This window comes from Monodon monoceros, unplaced genomic scaffold (assembly GCF_005190385.1).
Source record: "Monodon monoceros isolate NGI ecotype Baffin Bay Population unplaced genomic scaffold, NGI_Narwhal_1 Super_Scaffold_18, whole genome shotgun sequence".
Lineage (NCBI taxonomy): Eukaryota > Metazoa > Chordata > Mammalia > Artiodactyla > Monodontidae > Monodon > Monodon monoceros.
Genome location: NW_021703774.1, coordinates 93,219,174 through 93,247,144, shown reverse-complemented (window position 1 = coordinate 93,247,144; position 27,971 = coordinate 93,219,174). Strand labels below are relative to the sequence as shown.

Here is a 27,971-nt window from a genome sequence, read left to right as displayed (position 1 = left end):
TTTACTATCAGAAGCACATATTTCTGCTAGTCAAGGATCTCTTTAAAGGCTTTCATTTCCAGAATGATACCTTCCAGTTTATTTAAAATTCAAACTCTTATTTCTCATAATCAATATCAGAAACTGAGAAAATGTTAAAGGCCTAATCTCATATTTTTGTTTCAAATAGTTCATACTATTACCAGTAGGTAAACACAGCAATTATAACAAGTAGTAGTAAAGAATTTAAATAGTAAATTATAGTTAATATTTTCAACACTTAATTTTGGGTTACTGACACATGTAACAGGGTTTTTTTTAATAATGATGGTAACTGTTTTACAGGACAGTTGATATAATTTACTACAGCAAAGACATTAAGATGGTACATTTAAAGCAGATTATTTGTATATAGCAGTACCTTGATTTACCTAGTCTTATGAATTCAAATAAAAATTTCAGGTTAAGAATAAAGCTACAAACCTCATTTACATAAAAAGGTAAAATACTTACACTTCTCATTATTTTTTAGAAGCTGTTTGCTTTCTTCAAGTTTTTGAACTGTAGCTTCTAATTGTTCTTGTAATTTGCATACCTGAAATATGTTAATCCTTATAGTAAGCATAATAAAGACTAAAATAAAGACTGAAGAAATGTATTACTATTCATTAAATAATTAACAGCTATTAATTACTATTAAATAAGAAAGGAATTAGCTCAGCAGTGAAATAAATATATAATTACATATATACACACATATACATACACATATATACGTATGAACACTCAAGGTATCTGAGTCATGATAACTAACTTTTCAAACTGAAATAAGTTATTAAATTCTATTGATTATAGTCATGTTCTTTTGGGGAAAAAAAGCCAAAACTATTCTCTGATATAACAAAGTAGAAGTTTTAAAAATACATGAGGAAATTCATTATGCTTTGCAAATAGTCACACACACAAAAATATAAAATATTAACTACCTCTTGCTCTTTAATTCGGAGAGACTGTACAACATCTTGTAATTCTTTTTGTTCCTTTTGTAATTTTTCTTCCTTCTCAGCCAAGAGTTTCTCTTGCTGAATAGTTACTGTATTCTTCAGTTTCAATTTACCCACTAAGGTCTTCAGATCCCCTTGCAACTTTTTGATAATTTCATTTGCCTGTAAAAGAGCTTTATATGTACATCTCTACATAATCCAATGAAATATCAATATTCTATTAAGTTTTTAAAAACAAACCTTAAGAAGTTCAGCTGATAATGATTTTATTGTAGCTTCAAGTTTTCCTAGTTGTACCTGATTTTTCTCACCATTTTCTTCTAAAGCCACCTGATACATATTTTTAAAAACATGAATAATTAGGAAGTCTGTGTTTATTTAGGAAAAGCATCATTTATAAACGTGATCGTTTATAAACCATCAATTTGTTTAGAAAATTTTAAAATAGACCTTTTGTTCCTGGATTGTATCAAATGCTTCTTTTGTTCTTAAAACAAGCTGATCCTTATCCTTGATTTCCTGTTCTAAAACAGCCACTTTTGTTTGTAGATGATTAATATGCTTTTCTTTTTCATGGCACTCAGCATCAAGTGTAGAATTCTCTCTTCGCAAAGAGAGGACTTCTTGCTTAGCCCGCTGGAGCTCCTAGAGGAGGAAAAAAAAAAAGTTGCATTATGAAAAAGGAAAGTTGGCTGGTTTGGTAATTTATAATTAAGATATTTAAAACAGAAAAAATGTCTTTAATAACTTTAAAGTTCTAGTACTGGTATTCTTTTAAAGAAATGAAGGTCTCTCTAAAGGCACATGTAACTTGTAGGTCTGAAATATAATTGTAAAATACACTAGTATCTAATGCAATGATGCAATGACAACAAGGGAAAATAAAACAATCCTTATTTATGAATAAATTACTAGAACTTTTGAAAACCAGTAACAAGAATTTTCTGATGTCTTGAAATCTACAGTTTAAAAAAAATCACTTAGGTAATAAATGCTCATTATAACAGAATTTCAAAATACATAAAATATATAAATGAAAAGCCCTATCATTCTACCACCAAAGCAGTGACTCTCAATCTAGTCTGCATATTGAAATCACCTGGAAAGCTTTAAAAACTACTGATGCCTGGTACCATGCCCAAGAGATTCTGATTTCATTAGTCTGAGATATGGCCTGAGTTCTTCAACTGTTTCCAAGGGTAGCCAAGGAATCATGCATGAGATATTGTTAACTGACAATAATTGTTAATTAAAAATAGATTATCATACTAAGTGAAGTCAGAAAGAGAAAGAAATACTATATGATATCACTTATATGTGGAATCCAAAATATGATACAAATGAACATATTTACAAAACAGAAATAGACTCATAGACATAGAAAACAAACTTATGGTTACCAAAAGGGCAGCCAGGGGGCAGGCTGGCTATAAATTAGGAGTTTAGGATTAGCAGATACAAACTACTACGTATAAAATAGATAAATAACAAGGTCCTAATGTATATCACAGGGAACTATATTCAATAACCTATGATAAACCATAATGGAAAATATGAAAATAATATTAAAAAATAATTTAAAAAAATCTATACTAGATCACATCTCAATCAGCTAATATCAGTCCAAATGTTGCCAGTATACTATACTAAAGCCCAGTATGTAGTATTCCTAATTAGTTTTCGGTTTTAACAAAAACTTTACAAAATAATTTTATAGTATTATACCATAGTGGTTTTAGAAACACAGACTCTGCTATCAGGCAGACTTAGAATACAAATCCTGGCTCTTCTGTGTGACCCTGGGAATTACTTAACCTCCTTAAATTTCAGTCCCTTATTTGTAGAATAGAAACAACACCTCATAAATTATTTAATTTCATCTTCACAAAAACCCTTACATAAACTACTTAGCATATTGCCTGGCACATAGTAAATACCTGATAAACGGTAGTAATTATTAATTTTAGGGTACTAATCTCTAAAAGGTATAATTTAACATAATTAGGTAACAATACTCAGAAGTTTAAAAAAGAAAATTCCCAGGACTCATAATTTGCAAGTCTTATGCAAAGCTTGGAAGAAATATTTTGATTACATTATATGAAAATCAACATAACAAAGCACACTGTTTATATACACTGCCCAGTGTCAGTGCTAAAACAGAAGAAACCACGTAGCATTATAATGAAGTATTCACTATCCAATGTACTATGCAGGCTGAAATGTTTTACTAACTGCTGTGAAAGGTGAAGAGGGTAGTGAGAAGGACTGAAGACATCTAATTGTTAGGACAGAATGCTGTGAGGATCTGAACATAAAATCAGTCAGGCTTTAGAGCTTCCTTGGTGGCGCAGTGGTTGAGAGTCAGCCTGCCGATGAAGGGGACGTGGGTTCGTGCCCCGGTCCGGGAAGATCCCACATGCCGCAGAGCAGCTGGGCCCGTGAGCCATGGCCACTGAGCCTGGGCATCCAGAGCCTGTGCTCTGCAACGGGAGAGGCCCAACAGTGAGAGGCCAGCGTACCGAGGGAAAAAAAAAAAAAAAATCAGGTTTTAGAGTTTCTAAGCATAACGTACTGGTCAAATGGAGTTGGATGTCTTGTGAGCTAGAATAACACTGGAGATCTTTACATTCAAACATGACAGACTTAACAAAATCTACATATGTTTTCTAACAACTCATATGACAATAATGTATAATAATGCTAGGAAGGAGTCTATCATCACTGCCAAAGTATCAACAAAAGTACCACTATAGCAAAATATTTTAAATGTCTCTGTTGCCTAAAAGAACAAGGTAGTACTAGAGACAGGTAAATAAAGGATTTCAATCCTCACTTTTCTACTTATGGCCATGCCAACGTGGGCAAGTTACTTAAGTTCTCTGTGCCTTAGTTTCATCATCTGTAAGATGGGGATAATAACAGTACCTTCTTTAAAATAATTGTTGTAAGAATTAAATGAGTTAATATATATGCAAAGCACATAAAACAGTGTTCAGTAAGCATTAGCTATTATCATTTCTATTATCATTAGCATTATTATTTTTAGACACTAAACTTCATATAGTTGTTTAATATGTTGAGTAGACTGAAAGAAAGAACCAGCCCTGCCAACACTGAGCACCCTGAGCCACAGACACTGTGCTGATGTTGAAAGTACACTGAAAGATCTGAGGGCTGTGCCAAAGAGCTACTACTCAAGGCCCCAACAAAAAATATCCAAGTTTACCTTAGCGCTGTTCTCAATTAGTCCATTTTATTAGATTTTGGATTCTCCATTTTTTTCATATTGTCTGAACTGACTACCCTAAAACTACAAGAGATCCTTGCAGAGCATCCAGAACACCACCCGTACAAGTAATAAAGTAAACAAATTAAAATCAAGTCACCAAATTAAAATGTGCTTTTAAATTGGGAGGGGGGGAAGACCAACCCCAACGTTCCATACCTCTTCAACACCAGACAGTTTTGTTTTAAGTTCTCTGATGGTAGAGTCTCCTTTATATTTCCTTTCAGTGAGGTCTTTATTACCAGATTCTAACTCAGACAATCTGTTTTGTAGCTGCTGGATGTTTCGTTGATGGAGGATTTCTAAATCTTTTTTCTGTTGTTCATGCTGCTGTTGGTATCGAACCTGTGCCTATTATATAATAAAATACAGTACCAAAATTCAAAGAAAAAAATACAAACATGAGATCTGAAGGAAAAAAATCTTAATTATTCTTCTTTATAAGATTTCCTTGCTTTTAAGAGAACCTATTTTCAATTATGGGTTTCATGAAAAAGAAAAGTTAACAAGGTCAAATTTACCACTATCATCTTGTTCATAATTTCGTCTTCTCCTAAACCCATATGTTTAGACATAATGGCTTCAAATTAAGGGAAGAATGATATAGGATTAAGTTAAAAAAGAAAAAAGCAAATTGCAAAATAGTATATATAGTGTGAACCTATTTCTGAGAAAACAAATGAGCAGGTACATAAGGAACTTTCAGTGTTTGCTTTAAACCACATTACACTGTTTCAGTTTTTTACAACCAGTATATATGTCTTCTAATGAAAGAAACATCTAAACTTGTAAAATTGACAAGGTATTGTTCAGTCTTACATTTCACCAACAATAAAATTTGAACATAGTTGTAACTCTGAAATCTCTGGTACCTCTTTGAATCATACCACTAATCTATCTTAATAATTTCTGTTGTTGGACTTGGAGGGCATTATGCTAAATGAAATAAGTCAGAGAAAGAAAAATACTGTATGATATCACTTATATGTGGAATCTAAAAAATACAACAGACTAGTGAATAAAACAAAAAAGAAGCAGGCTCACAGATACAGAGAACAAACTAGTGGTTATCAGTGAGGAGAAGGAAGGGGGAGGGGCTACATAGGGTTAGAGGATTAAAAAAGGGTTATTATGGGATTATATAAAATTATGTATGTGAAACTTTAAAAACTGTAAAGCACTAAAGAATTTAAAGAATCTTTCATTCAATAACAAATTTTAAAAATGTTAAATAATTTGTTGATGAACACTATCAAATCCTAAATACATTTTAAAAATAAAGAGTATTTTTCTCATTTTGAAAGTTATACATTCTCTTAAAGGCATAAAGAAAGAAATCACAAATAACCGATGATCTCATCCAAGGAGTCATTCTAAATATTTAGGAATATTCCTTTCGAGTCATTTATACGCTTATACTGACACCACACATACACACATAACACACATAGTTAAATTTAACAAAATGAGACCAACCTGCTTACACAATTTAATCATGCTTTTTAATCCTTTAGCATTTGCACCTCCTCACATCATTAAAAAACTCTTTGTAAATACTTTTAATAGCTGCACAATATTCTATCCCATGGCTATACCATAATGCAATTAACCCCTGCTCTACTACGGATACTGAGTTCCCAATTTGTCACAATTACAAATAAAACTATGGTTAATATTTTTGTACATAAGCATACATCCAAATTCAGATTATTTCCTTTCGATAAATTATAGGTCAAAAATATGTAAACAAATATAAAGCTTGATACTAGTTCCAAAACTGCATTCCAGAAATGTTGTACCCATTCAAAAATTCCTACCACAAAACCAGGAGAGCGTCTCTCTCATAAAATACTTTGGGAATTTTACGTAAGTATTTTAAGAATTCCTCATTTTTGGAAAACTAAAATTGAGAGAAGAAGGAAGAAAAAGGGATAAAACAGAAAAAAGTCCATACAAAACTGAAAATGCAACCTTGGAAGAAAACACTCAAGGAGCAATCAAGAAAAAAATAACAATGAGCAAACTGGTACAGATGCTAACTGTAACTGTCTAAGAGGGTAATTAAACACACTGAAGGCAACAGAGACCAAAGATTATAAACATAAAGAACTGGCTTTAGGGCTTCCCTGGTGGCACAGTGGTTGAGAGTCCGTCTGCCGATGCAGGGGACACAGGTTCGTGCCCTGGGCCAGGAAGATCCCACATGCCATGGAGCGGCTGGGCCCGTGAGCCATGGCCGCTGAGCCTGCGCTCCACAACGGGAGAGGCCACAACAGTGAGAGGCCCGCGTACCGCAAAAAAAAAAGAACTGGATTTATCCCAGCGATAATCAGAATTTTGGAGCTTTTGTTTTAAAAAGTGTAATGGATAGAACTACAATATTTACATTTTCTACTTTGTTTATTTCAGGTGATTCTGATGCACACTAAAGTCTTAAAATCACTGCCCTATAGACTACCTATCAGCAGGAAGAGAAGAGTGGCTTGCTTGGTTTTAAAGTCTCAAAGGACTGATTCACAATCCTATTAGAAAATGCAGTAAGGAATGCAAACAAATCCTTCAGTCATTTTGGTGTTATAAACAAATACACTTATTATGAGACTTTTAGAACCTAACTTGTTTGAAAATAGAGGCAAAAAAACCTTTAGTAAACAATAGAAATTAATGAAATTGGGGTGGGTGGGGAGACAGTATAGAACTAATTAATGAAAGAAAAAACTGGTTCTTTTAAAAATACTACAAAAAACCAGACAATCAAGTCTCATTAAAAAAAAGACATTAAGAATGTAAGAGAAATGGTATGAAGACTTTAAAAATCATAAAACAACATATAAGATATTTTACTAATACATTTAAACACAAAGATGAAATACATGGCTTTTTAAGGAAATATAACTAACATAACTCAAGAAAAAACAGAAAATCCAAAAGGACCAATAATCATGAAGGAAATCAGAAAAGAACCTAAAGAAAAATGCCTTAAAAAGGCATCAGACCCACGCACACGGCCCGCCTGAGCTGAGGTGCTAGCGGTAGCCATTCCACACTAGGAACTCCGGTCAGAAGAGCTGGGTGCAAGGCCTCTGCACGTGGCCCCCTGTGAGCAAGTGAAACCCAACTAAGCACAAAGGGAAAAAGAAAGCAGTCTTAGAGCTGTGACTATTTTCAAGGCTACTGTTTTTCTCTGTGGAACACTGCCTTTGGGGCAAAACAAGGAAGAAACAGGTGATTCTAATGTGTAGCGCAGAAGGAGAACCACTGCAGGCCAGCTTCTCCTACTGTCAAGGTACTCCAGCCGTGCAGCAGACAGGGTCTTGGTGCTCCAGCAGGGTGTCAGGCCTGAGCCTCTGAAGTGGAAGAGCCGAGTTCAGGACACTGGACCACCAAAGACCTCCTGGCCCCATGTAATATCAATCAGCGAGAGCTCTCCCAGAGATGTCCATCTCAACACTAAGACCCAGCTCCACTCAACAACCAGCAAGCTACAGTGCTGGACACGCCATGCCAAACAACTAGCAAGACAGGAACACAACCTCACCCATTAGCAGAGAGGCTGCCTAAAATCATACTCAGTTCACAGACACCCCAAAACACACCACCGGATGCGGTCCTTCCCACCAGAAAGACAAATCCAGCCTCATCCACCAGAACACAGACACCAGTCCCCTCCACCAAGAAGCCAACACAAGCCACTGAACCATCCTTACCCTCTGGGGGCCGACACCAAAAACAACAGGAACTACGAACCTGCAGCCTGCAAAAAGGAGACCCCAAACACAGTAAGTTAAGTAAAATGAGAAGACAGAGAAATATGCAACAGATGAAGGAGCAAGGTAAAAACCCACCACAACAAACAAATGAAGAGGAAATAGGCAGTCTACCTGAAAAAGAATTCAGAGTAATGATATTAAAGATGACCCAAAATCTAAAATGATAGTAAAGATGATCCAAAATCTTGGTAATAGAATGGAGAAAATACAAGAAATGTTTAACAAGGACCTAGAACAACTAAAGAGCAAGCAAACAATGATGAACAACACAATAAATGAAATTAAAAATTCTCTAGAATGAAGCATAGCAGAGTAACTTAGGCAGCAGAACAGATAAGTGACCTGGAAGATAAAATAGTGGAAATAACTACCACAGAGCAGAATAAAGAAAAAAGAATGAAAAGAACTGAGGATGGACTCAGAGACTTGTGATACCAAAACCAGACAAAGAGGTCACAAAAAAAGAAAACTACAGGCCAATATCGCTGATGAACACAGATGCAAAAATCCTCAACAAAATACTAGCAAACATAAGCCAGCAGCACATTAAAAGGATCATACACCATGATCAAGTGGGGTTTATCCCAGGTTTATTCCAGCAGCACATTAAAAGGATCATACATCATGATCAAGTGAGGATTTATCCCTTCATTGTATGCAAATCAATCAATGTGATACACCATATTAGCAAATGAAGGGTAAAAACCATATGATAATCTCAATAGATGCAGAGAAAGCTTTCGACAAAATTCAACACCCATTTACGATAAAAACTCTCCAGAAAGTAGGCATAGAGGGAACTTACCTCAACATAATAAAGGCCATATACAACAAACCCACAGCCAACATCGTTCTCAATGGTGAAAAACCGAAACCATTTCCACTAAGATCAGGAACAAGACAAGACTGCCAACTCTCACCGCTATTATTCAACATAGTTTTGGAAGTTTTAGTCACAGCAATCAGAGAAGAAAAAGAAATAAAAGGAATCCAAATCGGAAAAGAAGTAAAACTGTCACAGTTTGCAGATGACATGATACTATACACAGAGAATCCTAAAGATGCTACCAGAAAACTACTAGGACCAATCAATAAATTTGGTAAAGTAGCAGGATACAAAATTAATGCACAGAAATCTCTTGCATTCCTGTACACTAATGATGAAATATCTGAAAGAGAAATCAAGGAAACACTCCCATTTACCACTGCAACAAAAAAGAATAAAATACCTAGGAATAAACCTACCTAGGGAGACAAAAGACCTGTATGCAGAAAATTATAAGACACTGATGAAAGAAATTAAAGATGATACAAACAGATGGAGAGATACACCATGTTCTTCGATTGGAAGAATCAACATTGTGAAAATGACTATACTACTCAAAGCAATCTACAGATTCAATGCAATCTCTATCAAACTACCACCGGCATTTTTCACAGAACTAGAACAAAAAATTTCACAATTTGTATGGAAACACAAAAGACCTCAAATAGCCAAAGCAATCTGGAGAAAGAAAAATGGACCTAGAGGAATCAGGCTCCCTGACTTCAGACTATACTACAAAGCTACAGTAATCAAGACAGTATGGTACTGGCACAAAAACAGAAATATAGATCAATGGAACAAGATAGAAAGCCCAGAGATAAACCCACGCACATACGGTCACCTTATCTTTGATAAAGGAGACAAGAATATACAATGGAGAAAAGACAGCCTCTTCAATAAGTGGTACTGGGAAAACTGGACAGCTATATGTAAAAGAATGAAATTAGAACACTCCCTAACACCATACACAAAAACAAACTCAAAATGGATTAAAGATCTAAATGTAAGACCAGACGCTATCAAACTCTTAGAGGAAAACATAGGCAGAACACTCTATGACATAAATCACAGCAAGATCCTTTTTGACCCACCTCCTAGAGAAATGGAAATAAAAACAAAAATAAACAAATGGGACCTAATGAAACTTTAAAGCTTTTGCACAGCAAAGGAAACCATAAACAAGATGAAAATACAACCCTCAGAATGGGAGAAAATATTTGCAAACAAATCAACTGACAAAGGATTAATCTCCCAAATACACAAGCAGCTCATGCAGCTCAATATCAAAAAAACAAACAACCCAATCCAAAAATGGGCAGAAGACCTAAATAGACATTTCTCCAAATAAGATATACAGGTTGCCAACAAACACGTGAAAGGATGCTCAACATCACTAATCATTAGAGAAATGCAAATCAAAACTACAATGAGATATCACCTCACACCAGTCAGAATGGCCATCATCAAAAAATCTACAAACAATAAATGCTGGAGAGGGTGTGGAGAAAAGGGAACCCTCTTACACTGTTGGTGGGAATGTAAATTGACAGTCACTATGGAGAACAGTATGGAGGTTCCTTAAAAAACTAGAACTACCATATGACCCAGCATTCCCACTACTGGACATACAATCTAAGAAAACCATAATTCAGAAAGAGTCATGTACCACAATGTTCATTGCAGCACTATTTACAATAGCCAGGACATGGTAGCAACCTAAGTGTCCATCGACAGATGAATGAATAAAGAAGATGTGGCACATATATACAATGGAATATTACTCAGTCGTAAAAAGAAATGAAATTGAGTTATTTGTAGTGAGGTGGATGGACCCAGAGTCTGTCATACAGAGTGAAGTAAGTTAGAAAGAGAAAAACAAATACAGAATGCTAACATATATATATGGAATCTAAAAAACAAAACAAAACAAAAAAGGTTTTGAAGAACTTAGGGGCAGGACAGGAATAAAGATGCAGACTTAGACAATGGACTTGAGGACATGGGGAGGGGGAAGGGTAAGTGGAGATGAAGTGAGAGAGTGGCACTGACATATATACATTACCAAATGTAAAATAGCTAGCTAGTGGGAAGCACCCACATAGCACAGGGAGATCAGCTCATACTTTGTGACTACCTAGAGGGGTGGGATAGGGAGGGTGGGAGGGAGACGCAGGAGGGAGGGGATATGGGGATCCATGTATATGTATAGCTGATTCAGTATGTTTTACAGCAGCAACTAATACAACAATGTAAAGCAATTATACTCCAATAAAGATGTTAAAAAAGAAAAATTGTCAAAAAAAAGACATCAGACCCAAATGACAAAAGGCTAATTCTATCAGGCCTTCAAGGCACAGATAATTCTTCATTATTTGACTGTTCCAAAGCATAGAGAAAACCAGAAAATGTTTTCATACCTTTCCTGACGCTAGCATAATTCTAATACCATAGTCCAAAATCCATAATTTTAATTAGCAGACTAAGACAGAGTGCAGGATAATAGTAATCTCAGACCAATCTCATGTGTGAATATATATACAAATGTCCTAAATTAAATATTAGCAAACTGATTCAACAGGATATTAAAAATCTTTGACTAAATATTATCCTCTGAATTCAAAAATGGTTCCACTTTTGGAAATCTATTTTTATCATTATTTTACTACTAAAGTGAGAAAAATGATTATTTGGTTAAATCCCCAAAAGTCACTTCATCTGACTTAGCACTCTTTGGAAGCCAGACAGAAGAAAACTTTCTCAAAAGCAGAGCAAACATCATTCCTGCTGGAGAGATATTTCAGCTATTTACCAAAAAAGATTAACTCACCACAATTAATACCCAGAAATCTCTTGCATTTCTATACACTGACAGTGAAATATCAGAAAAAGAAATTAAGGAATCAATCCCATTTACCATCTCATCAAAGAATAAAATACCTAGTAATAAATCTACCTAAGGAGGAAAAAGACCTGTACTCTGAAAACTATAAGATGTTGATGAAAGAATCGAAGATGACACAAACAGATGGAAAGATATACCATGTTCTTGGATTGGAAGAATCAGTATTGTCAGAATGACTATACTACCCAAGGCAATCTACAGATTCAATACAATACCAATCAAATTACCAATGGCATTTTTCATAGAACTAGAACAAAAATTTTACAATTTGTATGGAAATACAAAAGACCCCAAATAGCCAAAGCAATCCTGAGAAAGAAAAATGGAGCTTGAAGAATCCAGCTCCCTGACTTCAGACTATACTACGAAGCTACAGTCATCAAAACACTATGGTACTGGCACAAAAACAGAAATACAGATCAATGGAACAGGACAGAAAGCCCAGAAACAAACCTGCACACCTATGGTCAATTAATCTACAACAAAGGAGGTAAGAATATATAATGGAGAAAAAAAAGACAGTCTCTTCAATAAGTGGTGCTGGGAAAACTGGACAGCTACATGTAAAAGAATGAAATTAGAACATTCTCTAACACCATACACAAAAATAAACTCGAAATGGATTAAAGACCTAAATGTAAGACCGGATACTATAAAACTCTTAGAGGAAAACATAGGCAGAACACTCTGTGACATAAATCACAGCAAGATCTTTTTGGATCCACCTCCTATAGTAATGAAAATAGAAGCAAAAATAAACAAATGGGACCTAATGAAACTTAAAAGCTTTTGCACAGCAAAGGAAACCATGAACAAAATGAAAAGACAATGCACAGAATGGGAGAAAATATTTGCAAATGAAGCGATTAATAAGGGATTAGTCTCCAAAATATACAAACAGCTCATACAGCTCAATATCAAAAAACAAACAACCCAGTCAAAAAATGGGCAGAAGACCTAAGTAGACATTTCTCCAAAGAAGACATACAGATGGTCAAAAAGCATATGAAAAGATGCTCAACATCACTAATTATTAGAGAAATGCAAATCAAAACTACAGTGAGGTATCTATCACCTCACACCAGTAACAAAAAGTCTACAAACAGTAAATGCTGGAGAGGGTGTGGAGAAAAGGGAACCCTCCTACACTGTTGGTGGGAATGTAAACTGGTACAACCACTATGGAGAGTAGTATGGAGGTTCCTTAAAAAACTAAAAATAGAGCTACAATATGACCCAGCAATCCCACTCCTGGGCATATATCTGGAGAAAACCATAATTTGAAAAGATACATGTACCCCAGTATTCATTGCAGCACTATTTACAGCAGCCAAGACATGGAAGCAACCTAAATGTCCATTGATAGAGGAATGGATAAAGATGTGGTACTTATATACAAAGGAATCTTAGCCATAAAAAAGAATGAAATAATGCCATTTGCAGCAACATGGATGGACCTAAAGATTATCATACTAAGTGAAGGAAGTCAGACAAAGACAAATACCACATGATATCACTTATATGTGGAATCTAAAAAAATGATACAAATGAACTTATTTACAAAATGGAAACAGACTCACAGACTTTGAAAACAAACTTATGGTTACCAAAGGGAAAAGGAGGCGGGGTAGAGATATATTAGGAGTTTGGGATTAACACACACACTACTATATATAAAACAGATAATCAACAAGGACCTACCGTACAGCACACAGAACTCTACTCAATAATTCTGTAATAACCTATATGGGAAAAGACTCTGAAAAAGAATGGATATACATATATATATATAACTGAAATCACCTTGCTATACACCTGGAACTAACACAATACTGTAAATCAACTATACTTCAATATAAAATAAAAATTAAATTAAAAAAAACAAACAAGATAAGGATTCCACTATTATTTATCATTTCTCTGCATAAGAAAAAAATGATATAAATCTTGGAAGAGATAAATTACCATTTTGTATAGTTTACATATCTACCAGAAAAACCTAAGAGAATCTCCAAAACTATTAGAATATGTAAATTAAAATGCAAATCTGTAAATATAACCTAGAATTAATGGGTATGACATTAATACACATTAGCAATAAACACTTAGAAATTATCACAGTAGAGGGGTGTGATAGGTGGTCCCATTTATAGAGCAAAAATCTGTAAAATCTCTAGGCAAAAACATTTAACAAGAACTGTAAAAGAAAAGAAGAAAGAGAAAAGGAGGTAAATGAAGAGTAAACTATAAACCTGTTTTAAACAAATAAGACCTGAATAAATGAAGAGATATTTCTCTACACTGGACAAGAAAATTCCAAGGATATCAGTTCTACCCAATAGTCCAGAAACAAGACCAAATAAAGGAATTTAGTATATATTAAAGGTTGCATTTTAAACCACTGGGAAATATGGTATTGGAACAACTCACTGACTATATGCCAAAAAAAATCCATCTCATACTCCAGAAAAATATACTCCAAACAGATTAAAAAGTTAAATTCAACAAGAAAATTATGGAAGTATTAGAAGAGAATACCAGAGAATATCTTTCATAACCTTGGGGTGGCAAAGGCTTTCCAAACATAAAATGCAGCCTTATACCATAAAAACGCAGATTGAAAGACTGGATGACAATCAAATAAAAAGAACTATAGGGACTTCCCTGGCGGTCCAGTGGTTAAGACTCTGCGCTTTCAATGCAGGCAGCGTGGGCTTGATCCTTCGTCGGGGAACTAAGATTCTACATGCTGCACGGTGCGGCTCAAAAAATAAATAAATAAACAAAATCTTTAAAATAAATAATTTAAATTTAAGAATATAAAAATTGGGCTTCCCTGGTGGCGCAGCGGTTGACAGTCTGCCTGCTGATGCAGGGGACACGGGTTCGTGCCCCGGTCCAGGAAGATCCCACATGCTGCAGAGCGGCTGGGCCCGTGAGCCATGGCTGCTGAGCCTGCACGTCTGGAGCCTGTGCTCCGAAACGGGAGAGGCCACAACAGTGAGAGGCCCGCGTACCGAAGAAAAAAAAAAAAAGAATATAAAAATTAAAAAAAGAACTATATATGGCAAGAGATACTAATAAATGCAAATGACAGGCTAAAATACAATGTTTATAATATACATAGTAGGTAAAGGTATAATATCCTTACTTTACACCAGAAATGAAAAGGCAAGCCATGGACAAAAAATATTCACAGTGCATGTATCTGACAAAGGACTCAGGTCCAGAATATACAAAGAACTCCTACAAATCATTAAGAAAAACACGGACTGCACAATTAATAAATGGGCTGAAGACTCAAATGGGCACTTCACAAGAAAATATCCAAGCGGTCTATATACATATGAAAAGGTGTTCATTATGAGGTACTACCATACACCCACTGAATGGCAGTGTGATCTGACACATCCACTTCGGAAAACTGTTTGACAGTTTCTACTAAAGCTAAACATATGCCTACACTAGAACCTAGCCATTCTAATCCTAAATATATACCCAAGGAAAATGAGTACATGTGTTCACAAAAAGACATGTACAAAAAAGTTCATAACAGTTTAATAATAGCAAAATGTCAGAAACAATTCAAATGTCTCCCAACAGGAAAACAGATAAGTTACTGCATGTTCATATAATAGAATCCTACACAACAACAAAAAGAAACACACAAGAATATAACTGAATCTCAGAGATATTATGCTGAGTGAAGGAAGCCACACATAAATAAGTACATACTGTATGTGTCCAATTATCTAAAGTTCAAGAACAGGCAAAACCTGTTTTGAAGTGATGGGCTTCCTGTGGGAGTATGAAATGGATTGAGAAGGCACACAAGGAAACCTAAAGGGGTGGTACAATTTTCTGAATCTTAATTTGGGTGAAAGTACACATAAACTGTTATCAATCAGTACCCTTAAAAGCAAACATTTAGTAAGGTGCAAAAAGCAAAAATAGAATTTTATATTAAAGAATAATTTAACATTAATTAAAGAAATTAATATGATATAAAAGGTATAAAATACTGTAAATCCACACTACAAAGCAGTAGAAAATGAGAGTCACACAGGGAAAGCAGAAGATATTAAAAGAAATAATCCACAGAAGAAATTAAAATGGCCAAAAGTCATATTAAAAGATACTTATCTTCACTAAAAATCTAAGAAATATAAACTAAAATTAATACTACTATAATACCTGTCAGATAGCAGATATTAAGAAGGTTAATAGTATCAGGAATATGGGGAAGTAAGTATGATCATACACTATCTTTGGGATTCCATTTGGTACAACATTTTTGGGTGGCAAATTTGCAATATCCATTAATATTTTATATGGGTATATTGCAATCTCACTTCTAGGAATAAAAATGTTCACTGCAGTATTATTTGCAATAACCAAGATCTGAAGCATTTAAATGTCCATCAGTTAGTAAGTACTTAAATAATTTATTTTATGTCCAAGTAATGAATACTACTCAGCTACTTCTGAACTGATAAAAAAAAAAAAAACAATATCTATGATATCAAGTTAGGTGAAAAAAAGTTACAATCAATATATCCATGAGGACCTTGTTAGCTTAGAACAAAACCAAAACTCAGGTGTGTACATATCTCCCAATTTACATATTTCTAAATTTATAAATATAAACAATTATTTATAAATTGTATATTATTTACATATATAAAGTCTGGAAAAACAAATATCAAAGTGTTTATAAATTATCTCTGGGTAGTAAGATTTTTAAGGATAGACTTTTAATTTTTATATACTTCCGCACTGTTTGAAAATGTTAAAGCAAGCATGTATTACTTTTATAATTAACAAAATGACTAACGGCAATAACAAAATATTTTTCCAGTTTTTTTTAATATTCATACCTGCAAAGCTTTTTCCTTCTCATTTGTCAGTTCTTGAGAATGCTTATTTGACAATGTTGCTGTGTGTGATGCCCATTCATTCCGTAACTTATCTAATTCTTGGATTTTTTCTGATAATGTCTGTAGTAGAGTTCAATATGAAATATTAAAATTCTTGAATGTTATTAGATTGGAACATGAAAATATTTGCCAAGTATATTAAAATATTTGCAAAGTATATTAAAGGAGATGGAATCACAGCTTTTTAAGACATACTCAAAGCCTTTTCTTACACAGATTTTTTTGTATTTAAAGAAATCAACATTAGAATAAAAGCAATTTTAGAGTTAAAATGGTCCACAGTTTAACAATCACTAACCTTTTAGTTAAATCTGGCTCTTCGCCTCTCAATCCTCTCCTCTGGCATTAAGAAAAAAAGAAACCCAGGGTAGACCAAGTCATAAGTAGTACAGATGACCTTAAACAACACAGGTTTGAAATGCACAGGTACGCTTATACTCAGCTTTTTCTTCAAGAAATACGTACTACGATACTACACAATCCACGGTTAGTTGAATCTGATGATGTGGAACCATAGATACGGAGGGCTGACTATAAACTTATGCAAGAATTTTCAACTGTGCAGGGGGCCAGTGTCCCTGACCCGCGTGTTGTTCAAGGGTCAACTGTAGTTTACTTATACACCTAAAACCTAGAAACACAGGTTCCCAAGATGGGCCACGTGGTGCAGGACAATTTTCTACCTGAAGCCATGCAGCTTATCAGATACTTTGGTCCTCAATTTCAAGGAGTAGCTATGACTGAAATGATGATAAGCCTATCAGAGGAATTAATTCTAAACTTAACAGAAGGAAGGAAGGGAAAGATTTAGAAGACAGGAACTGAAAAGCCATTTAGACAAGAAGAATGAGGTGAATTAAAGAGGAGCAGAACATATGACAGATACTACACATTATTTAATGAAGACTTGGAGAAAATGTGTCACATACTGGGGATAACAGAAATGTTTGGATAGAATAAACTATCAAGAAGAAAAAGCATCAGATTAAGACAACTGGTAGGGGAAGGGTGGCAAAAAGGAGGGGGAATTCAATGGCAGTGTGCTTTGAAAAAAAATACACAAAAGCCTAGATTTGATTCAAGAAGCAATTCAGAACCTATGTTTGGATGACTTACAAAGACAAAATGAAATTTGAATTACCTTTTGTGTGAAATTCAGTTGCCTGGTAACATCATCTAGTGATTGTGTCAATGATAATTTTTCTTCCTATTTATAAAAATAAAATTATGCAGCTTATAATTTAATCATCTGTAGCTGTGCTACTCAAAGTGCAGCAAAGTAAGCATCAGTACCACCCTGGGAGTTTGTCAGAAATACAGAATCACAGGCTCCACCTCAAACCTTCTGAGTTAGAATCTGCACGAGCAAGATCCCTAGAAGATTTGCCTAACCCTTAAATCTTGAGATGCACTGATCCATAGTGTTTGACTAAAAAGATTTTCTGAAAACTCTTACAAGGCATCCCAATGTTGTTTCCTTGTGCTACATACCTTATATAGTTATAGAGCACTTTCTAATCTTCAAGACACTTCCATATATTTTATCTCATTTAAGACAGCCTAGAGAGGGTACATATTTCTATACATATCTACCAGCTGATGAAACCAAGACACCAAGAGTTTAAGTGACTGCTCAAGGTCACAGAAAATCAGTAAAACTCCTGGGACCTCAGTTTCTCAATTCCTGGTCCAGTTCTATCCTGTTGTACCTTAACTAAAACAATAAAGTCAGTACATGCTATAAAAATTTCCTGGGGGCTTCCCTGGTGGCGCAGTGGTTGAGAGTCCACCTGCCGATGCAGGGGACACAGGTTCATGCCCTGGTCCGGGAAGATCCCACACGCCGCGGAGCGGCTGGGCCCATAAGCCATGGCCGCTGAGCCTGCGCGTCCGGAGCCTGTGCTCCGCAACAGGAGAGGCCACAACAGTGAGAGGTCCACGTACCGCAAAAAAAAAAAAAAAAAAATTTCCTGTACATCTTTAAAAGAACTTTATTCAGAAAACAAAATCTAATAGCAATATAGCTTTTCAGTGGTTTATCAGAGAGCTCTGGGACTTATTTAAAAGATTAACTTAAATTTAAATCTTACCTTGCTACATTTCAAACAGTCTGCTAGAAACTTCTTTATTTCCACATCATTTCCAGGTAACAGTTTTAATGAAAGGTGTGTAAGATGCTTAAAAGGATTTGTCTCTACCACATTTAAAAAAGCAGGTGAGTTATCCAAAATAGCTTCTGGAGAAACTAACTGTAGCAAAAACCTTGGAAAACAAAGTGTCACATAACACATTTATGAGACAGTGAAACTCTCCCATTGAATCATGAGCTCTATTGGATCATCAATGATTAAAAGGATCAGAAAAGGGAGCATACTGGAATCATAGGAGCCAATATGAAAGGACTCCCAACGGTAAAACTGGATTAATTAGTGTAAACAGTAAAATGGAGATTTATCTATTGATTGAAAACAATGAATATATAAATGTCCACGAGTTCACAATGAGAAACAGATGAGAAGAAAACAAAACACTAAAAACAAAAACAAATCAAAAACCCACTGAAACCACAAAAGTAACTAGAGTAACAACTCCTTACTCTGAAAACTGACAATTTAAAAGTAAGAATTGAGCATTTATCCTTTCCTGTATGAATTTTCAGAGTAATCAAATAGCTCTAATTGATAAAGGAAAGTTCTTCTTTATAGAAGAATTATATCTAATAAATATAGGAAGAATGATGGAACTGGAAAAGCATAATTTTATAGTTACTAATTAATTCAAACAAGAATCGTCAATTGATGAAATTTATACATAAAAGGTTTGGGAGCTTTACAAGGGAAGGATCAGGTGTTACACTAAACAAATACAGATATACGTGCACACAAAATCTTATTCTTCCCTTTTTCCAAGTTCATTACAAAAACATATACTTGAACACTAGCAACAAAACTATCAAAAAGAGAAACTAAGGAAACAATCTCATTTACAATTGCACCAAAAGGAATAAGATTTCTAGGAATAAACCTACCTAAAGAGATAAAAGACCTGTATTCAGAAAACTGTAAGACAAGACACTGATGAAAGATATTGAAGATGATACAAACAGATGGAAAGATATACCATGTTCATGGACTGAAAGAATCAATACTGTTAAAATGACCATACTACCCAAGGCAATCTTGAGATTCAATGCAATCCCTATCCAAATACCAAGGGCATTTTTCACAGAACTAGAATTAAAAAATTTTTTAATTTATATGGAAACACAGAAGACCCTGAATAGGCAAAACAATCTTGAGAAAGAAGAACACAGCTGGAGGAATCATACTTCCTGACTTCAGACCATACTACAAAGCTACAGTAGTCAAGACAGTAGTACTGGCACCAAAACAGACACATAGATCAATGGAACAGAACAGAGAGCCCAGAAATAAACCCACACACTTATGGTTAATTAATCTACAACAAAGGAAGCAAGAATATACAATGGGGAAAGACAGTCTCTTCAATAAGTAGTGCTGGAAAAACTGGACAGCTACATGTACAAGAACAAAACAGAAAATTCTCTAACACCACATAAAAAAATAAAACTCAGAATGGATTAAAGACCTAAATGTGAGGCCGGAAACCATAAAACTCCTAGAAGAGAACATAGGCAGAACACTTTCTGACATAAATTGTAGAAATATTTTTTAGATCTATCTCCTAAAAGAAAAGGAAATAAAAGCAAAAATAAACAAATGGGACCTAATTAAATTTAAAAAGCTTTTGCACAACGTAAGAAAACTATCAACAAAACAAAAAGACAACCCACTGAATGGGAGAAAATACTTGCAAATGTTATGACTAATGAAGGGCTAATATCCAAAATACATAAACAGCTTATATAACCTAATAGCAAAAAAACAAACAACCTGACAAAAAAATGGGCAGAAGACCTGAACAGACATTTTTTCAAAGACATACCGATGGCCAAAAAGAACATGAAAAGATGCTCAACATGGCTAATCATCAGGTAAATGCAAATCAAAACCACAATGAGATATTACCTCGCACCTGTCAGAATGGCTATCATCAAAAAGAACACAAATAACAAATGTTGACGAGCATGTGGAGAACAGGGAACCCTCCTACACTGTTGGTGGGAATGTAAATTAGTGCAGCCACTGTGGAAAAAAGTAGGGAGGTGTCTCAAAAAACTAAAAACAGACCTACCTTATGACCCAGCAATTCCATTCCTGGGTACATATCCAAATCAAACAAGAACACTAATTCTAAAAGATACATGTACCCCAATATTCATAGCAGCATTGTTTACAATTGCCAAGATATGGAAGCAACCTAAGTGTCCATCAACAGATGAATGGATTGAGAAGATGTGGTATATATACACAATAGAGTACAAAAAAGAATGAAATTTGTCATTTACAACAACATGGATAGACCTAGAGGGTATTATGCTAAGTGAAATAAGTCAGGAAAGACAAATACTGTATGATATCACTTATATGAGGAATCTAAAAAATAGAACTAGTGAATATAACAAAAAAGAAACAGACACAGATATAGAGAACAAACTAGTGGTTACCAGTAGGTAGAGGGAAGGGGGGAGGTGCAATATAGGGGTAGAGAATTAAGAGGTACAAACTGCTATGTATAAAATAAATAAGCTACAAGGATATATTGCACAACCCAGGGAATATAGCCAATATTTTATAATAACTATAAATGGAATATAACCTTTGGAAAAAATATATATTTGATGCTGTTAAATATTTCAGGTAACTTTAATGGCTTTGCCAAAACATGAAAATTAAGGGGCAAATATTTCTGATTTTATAAATTTGAGATTTATGAACCTCTCACCACAGCTTTGAAAATAGACAGAGGTACTTATATAGAATATTTTCCCATCAAGTTGTCTTACAAAGAAGAGTCTGTCTTTAGGGAAGTTTAATGATATAGTGCTCTCCTGAGACTTACCTTGGAATTTCTTTGGCATGCTCTTGAGTACACTGCTGAAGGAGATCTATGAATTTTTGTGGAAAAGCTGAGAAGTCTATCAGAAGACCTTGCTGGAATTTTAAACTATACAGAAGATAGGAAAAGAAATTTTTAGAATTTTAATTACTGTATTTAATTACAAATAACATCCTGAAAGACTATTCTTTTATTTACTGAACACACATTATAATCAAGAATTAAGCTAGGGAACTTTGATTTTTATAGAGTTTATTCAATGGGAGGGAAAAGGTCAATAAATCTAGCTAAAGCTCCAAACTTCTGAGCTGTTAAGCAAAATGCTGATAATCTATCAAATATTTATTTTCAAAAACAGCCTGAATAATTACAGTATAAATAGTCCAGTGTTCCCAAAATGCCTAAATGTTTCTAATAGGTATGTGTTTCAAAGAGGATAGTACCGATACATTCATAAAACTTAAAAATTTACTTATTCCTAGATCAGAGACCAGAAAAATAAATATAGTTACCTCTGAAAATCTTCCTCTGATATAACAAGGTTATACAGAAAAAATGGATCAGTATCATCAGTCAGACGGATAACTAAATCCTAAAAGAAAGATTGTTATTTTTAATGTTTTCAGTAGATTTGGCTTTTAGAGTAATTTCTTCCTTCTTGGAAGTGAAATCATCTAGTATTATCAACATATCACTGTTATAGTTCAGACAGCTCTGTCTTCTGGTGCTGCTGGGTTTTCATTGGTCTTTGGAGACTTTAGCATCTTAAATAGGGTTAAATATTCTGCTCCTTGAGAGCCACATGGGGTGGAAGGTGGGAAGGAAAGGGGTCTATAAAAGCTAATTAAATGCTAGGAGTTGAAAGTTGAAGAATATATCATTCTATCAGAGGCTTAAGAAAGTTTAGACCCAGCCCTTGCTGCACTATGATACCATAACAAAAGTATTCTTTACCACTGATCATATCATAATCAATTATATTTTCAGTTTCCCTCAAGTTAATTGTCTGGTATTTCCGAAGTGGTAAATACATCAGCAGAAATGACAAACAATCATCTACCCTAGATAAGAAAGGAACATTTGTCTCTCAGGCAGAGGACAGGGGTATCAGGTGATAGGCTGCCAGGGCTTCTTCCTAAGAGCCTACCTATTCTCTCCCACTCTAAGTGGCCACTGATGTGGAACCCCAACTGTTTTCAGCTTCAAATGAAGTGAATACCTTTCATAAAGACCATTTTATCACAGCAGCTAAAGCTGACAGAAAAGTACGCAGAAATTATGTATTTCAGAGCACACTGGCACAAGGAAAACAGGACTAGCAAGATGATGGGCTAACAGAGGTTAAGATTAAGTTTCTACTTAGAAATAAAATCTGCTAGGGTCCTAGAAAAATCTAAACCACTTTTATGAGTAGAGCTGGAAAACGAAAAGGTACAGCAGGCATAGGAATAACATGTAAGAAGTATAATACATAATCTCTACCCTAGAAAATTAGCAACCTAGGTGTTTGCTCTGCTTCAGAAGGCACTGTTCTTAAAGCAGCTTCTATTTAAGTATTTCTTGAAATCCACCCCAAGATGCTATAGAAAACTAAGCTGCTACTAACACCATTAGATCCTTGAATATGTACAAGGAAAGCTATGACAGAGAAAACAGATGTATTTCTTAGCCCTCCATTCTATATCCTCATTTCTGTTAATGACTCATACTTTTAAATCAGATTAGACTGATGTTCTAAACACCTATCTTCAAAAGGCAAAAAGATTCAAAACTATCTCCCTGAAGTGCTTCAATTCATTCTGTTTTCACATTTACATGAAACGCCAATTCTACAGGGTAGCAATATATATCCTAGCAACTTAAAAAAGTGTAATGGGGGAACTCCCTGGAGGTCCAGTGGTTAGGACTCTGAGCTTCCACTGCAAGGGGCACGGGCACGGGTTTGATCCCTGGTGGGGTTCGATCCCTGGTCCGGGAACTAAGATCCGGCAAACCACAAGGGGTGGCCAAAAAAAAGTGCAATGGGGCAAACCTAAGGAGACTGTTGTCCCAATCCCCAATTCTTGCATGCTTTAGAAATATATGATATAATAATCTCTCAGTTGTTGTCTTAGTATGTTCTACCACCCCAGATCTGCAAGTTATAAAATGGCCCAAAATTAAAAAGCAAGATGATATAACAAAAGATCTCACATTCTTAAAGAACAAAAATAATTATAATGTACAGAATTACCATATCTCAAAAACAGAAAAATATTTATTTCAAAAGAAATAAATACCAACCTTTCTGTGAACTGGATTGGAAACTGATTGTAGTTCAATGCTCAGTCTAATACTCACTCTCCTGTATGAAAAGATATGCCCAACTATCAGAAACATTCACATGAAATGAATTATTACTACCATTTGTATAGCTAACATTTTCCATCTTAAGCCACAAGATCCTCCACAGGTTGTCCCTAAATTATGAACAGATGTTTGGAAAGCATGCTGGATTTGAAGTTTAAGTTCCTATTTTTCTAAAAGTAAGCAATGAGGTTTTTAACCTGAGGATAAATTTTTCTCTCCTGTAAAAAGAGGTTGTCGTGAGGATTAAATGAGACAAATGATGTGGAATGCCTACTGTTAGCCTGGTATACAACCTTACTGGCCTGATTCTCAAATAATATCTACTGAAAGACAAACCATCAGTTTTATAACAATTTTTCACATTAAAAAATACCACCTGAAATGACCAAATTGATTTATGAGAGATTTCATTTGAAAATTTTAAAGTGTGAATAATATTAAAATACTTTAATGTTTACAACAAAGGAAATAAGAAAACATGTTCGCTTCCCTTATGCATACACACAAAAAATTTTTTTCAGATTCACAAACTACATCTGATCAATAGACTCTCTATGCAATATATCCACAGAAGTATTGTCAAGTTTATTATCTATCTAATCCCAGAGTAAATCTAAACCCTAAAGGGAAAAAACCATAGTGTTACACATTCTATACTGCATCTTAGAAAACCCAGTATTGAATAGAGGCATATAAATAAAGGTGCTCATAAACATTAATTAAACTGAGCAAAAATGTTTAAATAATTCAAGAAACAAAGGGGAAATGGTGAAAAACATCTCTGCACAAGTGCTTCTCAAACTATTCTGCTAGAATTAAATAACAACGGTCTTTCCCTAATGTGAAGGGAAAATAAACAAATTGAATTTGTTCAGTTTTAAGTTATTCTTTTAAAGATGTTTTAAACTTTTTCCACATTCTACTACTTCTACAGAAGTACAGACAGAGTAACTGAGTGTTGATGGAAAAACTTGGTAATAGTTGACTAAGGCTAGATTCAATTGTTTAGTTTTTTTTATGCTCTGACTTGTAATTTAAATTGGTTAAATACATGTCATTTTAGTTAAATTTCTTATTAAACATATGACTGGATATTAAATCTTAGTTCACATGACGAGGTTACCATAACTTGTATATTATCTAAAAAGGAACAAGCAGCACTGGTAAACACTGCAAGGAGCACTGGTAAACACCACAAAGGTAGGAAGAATTACCTTTAAAATAAGAGAATGTTTTGTTTCTATCTCTCTAGTATCTAAAGCAATGTATGTGAAACAGATTAAACTCCTACTCCAATTCCACTTAAATTAAGTGTTCTTGGGGGAGGGGGAGAAACCTTTCAATTCCCTAACTTATAAAAAAAAGTGGAAAAAAGTGGACTGAGTTAGGTTTGTGAGGGCCTTTTCAGCTCTACAATGTCATTATGTTTCGTTTTCATCTTTTGAAGTTTTTTTTGTTTTTTTTTTTTTGCGGTACGCAGGCCTCTCACTGTTGTGGCCTCTCCCGTTGCAGAGCACAGGCTCCGGACGCACAGGCTCAGCGGCCATGGCTCACGGGCCTAGCTGCTCCGCGGCATGTGGGATCCTCACATGTGGGATCCTCCCGGACCGGGGCACGAACCCGCGTCCCCTGCATCGGCAGGCAGACTCTCAACCACTGCGCCACCAGGGAAGCCCCTTTTTAAGTTTTTTCTAGTACATACTGCCATAGTGATATGACACTGTGGTTGATAACTTTACACTTTTAAAAGCGTGTCACACTTGATAAATTTGTAAAAAAATTCAAGAAGCATCCATTAAATAAAGTATTCTCTACATAATACTGGAAGTTTTATTAATATGATAAATTTCCAATCTTATTAATGATTTTGTTGCATATATTCCAAAAGCCTATATGCATTAGATGCTGGGGGGGAAAAGAGGAGGAGAAGCCCATAGACTAAAACTATTCCCCACGTTTAATTCAAAAACCTCCAGAGAAATATCTTGTAGAAAATCGTGAGCTTTCAGAGGATCTGAAATCACAAATCTTACTTCCTCCACTGTAATGGCTAATGTCATAGGAACAATATAAAACGAAGTTTAAAAAACAATTTTAAAAATGCTATTTTTCAAAATAAATGTCACATTCTGAACAATGCATAAATCTGCATAACATTCTCCCTGTCAGTTAGATTCAGCAGAACTGGATTCTAGCCCACCTCTGCCACATAGTAGCTGTGACCTCAAACTCTCAATTCAAACAAAAGCTACTCTAAGCCAGGTACTATGCTGGGTGCTAGGGATACAAACAGAAATAAACATGGTTCATGTCCTCAAATTGAGATCAGATTAAATGACTTTACCCTAGGTTTGCTTCTGATTGTATTTTAAAGCTTCAAGAGAGAGGAGGGAATGGTTACTAGCACTTACCAATTCATTCACTACTGAGTGCCTACTAGACACTTTGCTTATATCATCTTATTTAACAACAATAATGCCAAGTAAATATTATCTCTGCCTTACAAAGGAAGAAGCTGAGATGCACAGAATTACAAATTTGGTTAAGGTCCCACTGCAGAGCCCAAATTAGAACTCAGACTTTTCACCTACACCATGCTAATAAATGATTAAGGACAATTAATATCAACTTAGGCAACTTTGAAAAGGTCCCTATAGCAAAAGAATTTAAGACAGACCTAGAAAGTTATGAAAGAAAAAGCATTTGAGGTATAAGGAAAAAACGGAGTAAAGGTATGATATTGAGAGAGTATCGGGTATACTCGGGATAACAAGTAGTCCTGTGTGACTACTATATTGGACAGAGGAGCTTAGGGAAAAAAAAAATGAAAAAGCAGGTTGGTGTCAAACTGTGGGCTTCAAAATTTTGCATCACTTTCCTCCAGAGTTCTCTGAGCACTACCACGTCCTCAACTGAAGTCCCTTTTTCTCTATGACTTTAATTCATTTACATTACTTCATGCATTAATCATACTTTAATAATAGCTTATGTTTACTGAATGCTCATTAAGTTCCAGGCACTGTTCTAAACACTTTATATGTATTAACTTATTTAATACATGCTCATAATAATCCCACAGGCAGGTACTTTTATTTTTATCAATTTAAAGATGAGGCACAGAGAAGAAAAATTGTACAAAAGCAAGCAGTGAGTGGTAGAACTGGAATTTAAACCCAGACAGGGACTTCCCTGGTGGTCCAGTGGTTAAGAATCTGCCTTCCAATGCAGGGGACATGGGTTAGATCCCTGGTCAGGGAACTAAGATCCCACATACCGCGGGGCAACGGAGCCCACACGCCACAACTAGAGAGCCCGCATGCTGCAACTACAGAGCCCATGAGCCACAACTAGACAGCCCATGTGCTGCAACCAAGACCCAACGTAGCCAAAAAATAAATTAAAAAAAAAAAAATAAACCCAGACAATGTGGCTCCATAACCTGAACTATTTTTTTAATGTACAAAACAGAGGGATTATATATCCTTTTTTTTAATTGAACTATAGTTAATTTACAATGTTGTGTTAATTTCTGCTGTACAGCAAAGTGATTCAGTGATAAATATATATATTTTTTCATATTCTTTTCCATTATGGTTTATCATGGGATATTGAATATGGTTCCCTGTGCTATACAGTAAGACCTTGTTGTTTATCAGAGCCTGAACTCTCAACCAATGCTATGCTGCCTCTCAAAGGAAGATATTTTTGTTTTCCCTGTTAAAGTGTGAGTTCCTTGAGGGCTAGAATGAAAATTGCTTTTTTGCTGTTGCTGCTGTTGGAGGAAGGTGGTGAGGAGGAAGGGAGCTTCTCAGCACCTAGGACAGTGCCTGGTACACAGTAGGCATTCATAAATATTTGTTGAGCTGAACTGGCCTTGAATACTTTTAACTAAAGAGTCTGGACTGTTTTTCCTATAAGTCAAGGGTCAGCAAACT

General features: G+C 35.0%; 1 protein-coding gene across 5 annotated transcripts in view; it reads right to left on the bottom strand.

Moving 5' to 3' along the window:
• The window catches only part of SASS6 (SAS-6 centriolar assembly protein), a 52,157-nt gene that overhangs the window by 22,104 nt on the left and 2,082 nt on the right, over positions 1-27,971 (bottom strand). For all 5 annotated transcript variants that reach the window (XR_003794366.1, XR_003794367.1, XM_029227899.1 and 2 more), the window contains exons 2-12: positions 23,971-24,031; positions 22,200-22,279; positions 21,691-21,795; positions 18,798-18,969; positions 17,849-17,914; positions 16,648-16,767; positions 4,432-4,623; positions 1,434-1,628; positions 1,224-1,313; positions 966-1,145; positions 493-574 (exon numbers count right to left, since the gene is read on the bottom strand). Coding sequence is in view for 3 of the 5 variants with exons in the window: in XM_029227899.1 (XP_029083732.1) it covers positions 493-574; positions 966-1,145; positions 1,224-1,313; positions 1,434-1,628; positions 4,432-4,623; positions 16,648-16,767; positions 17,849-17,914; positions 18,798-18,969; positions 21,691-21,795; positions 22,200-22,279; positions 23,971-24,031 (1,343 nt within the window). In the remaining 2 variants the exon portion in view is untranslated. The remainder of the gene's footprint in view (positions 1-492; positions 575-965; positions 1,146-1,223; positions 1,314-1,433; positions 1,629-4,431; positions 4,624-16,647; positions 16,768-17,848; positions 17,915-18,797; positions 18,970-21,690; positions 21,796-22,199; positions 22,280-23,970; positions 24,032-27,971) is intronic.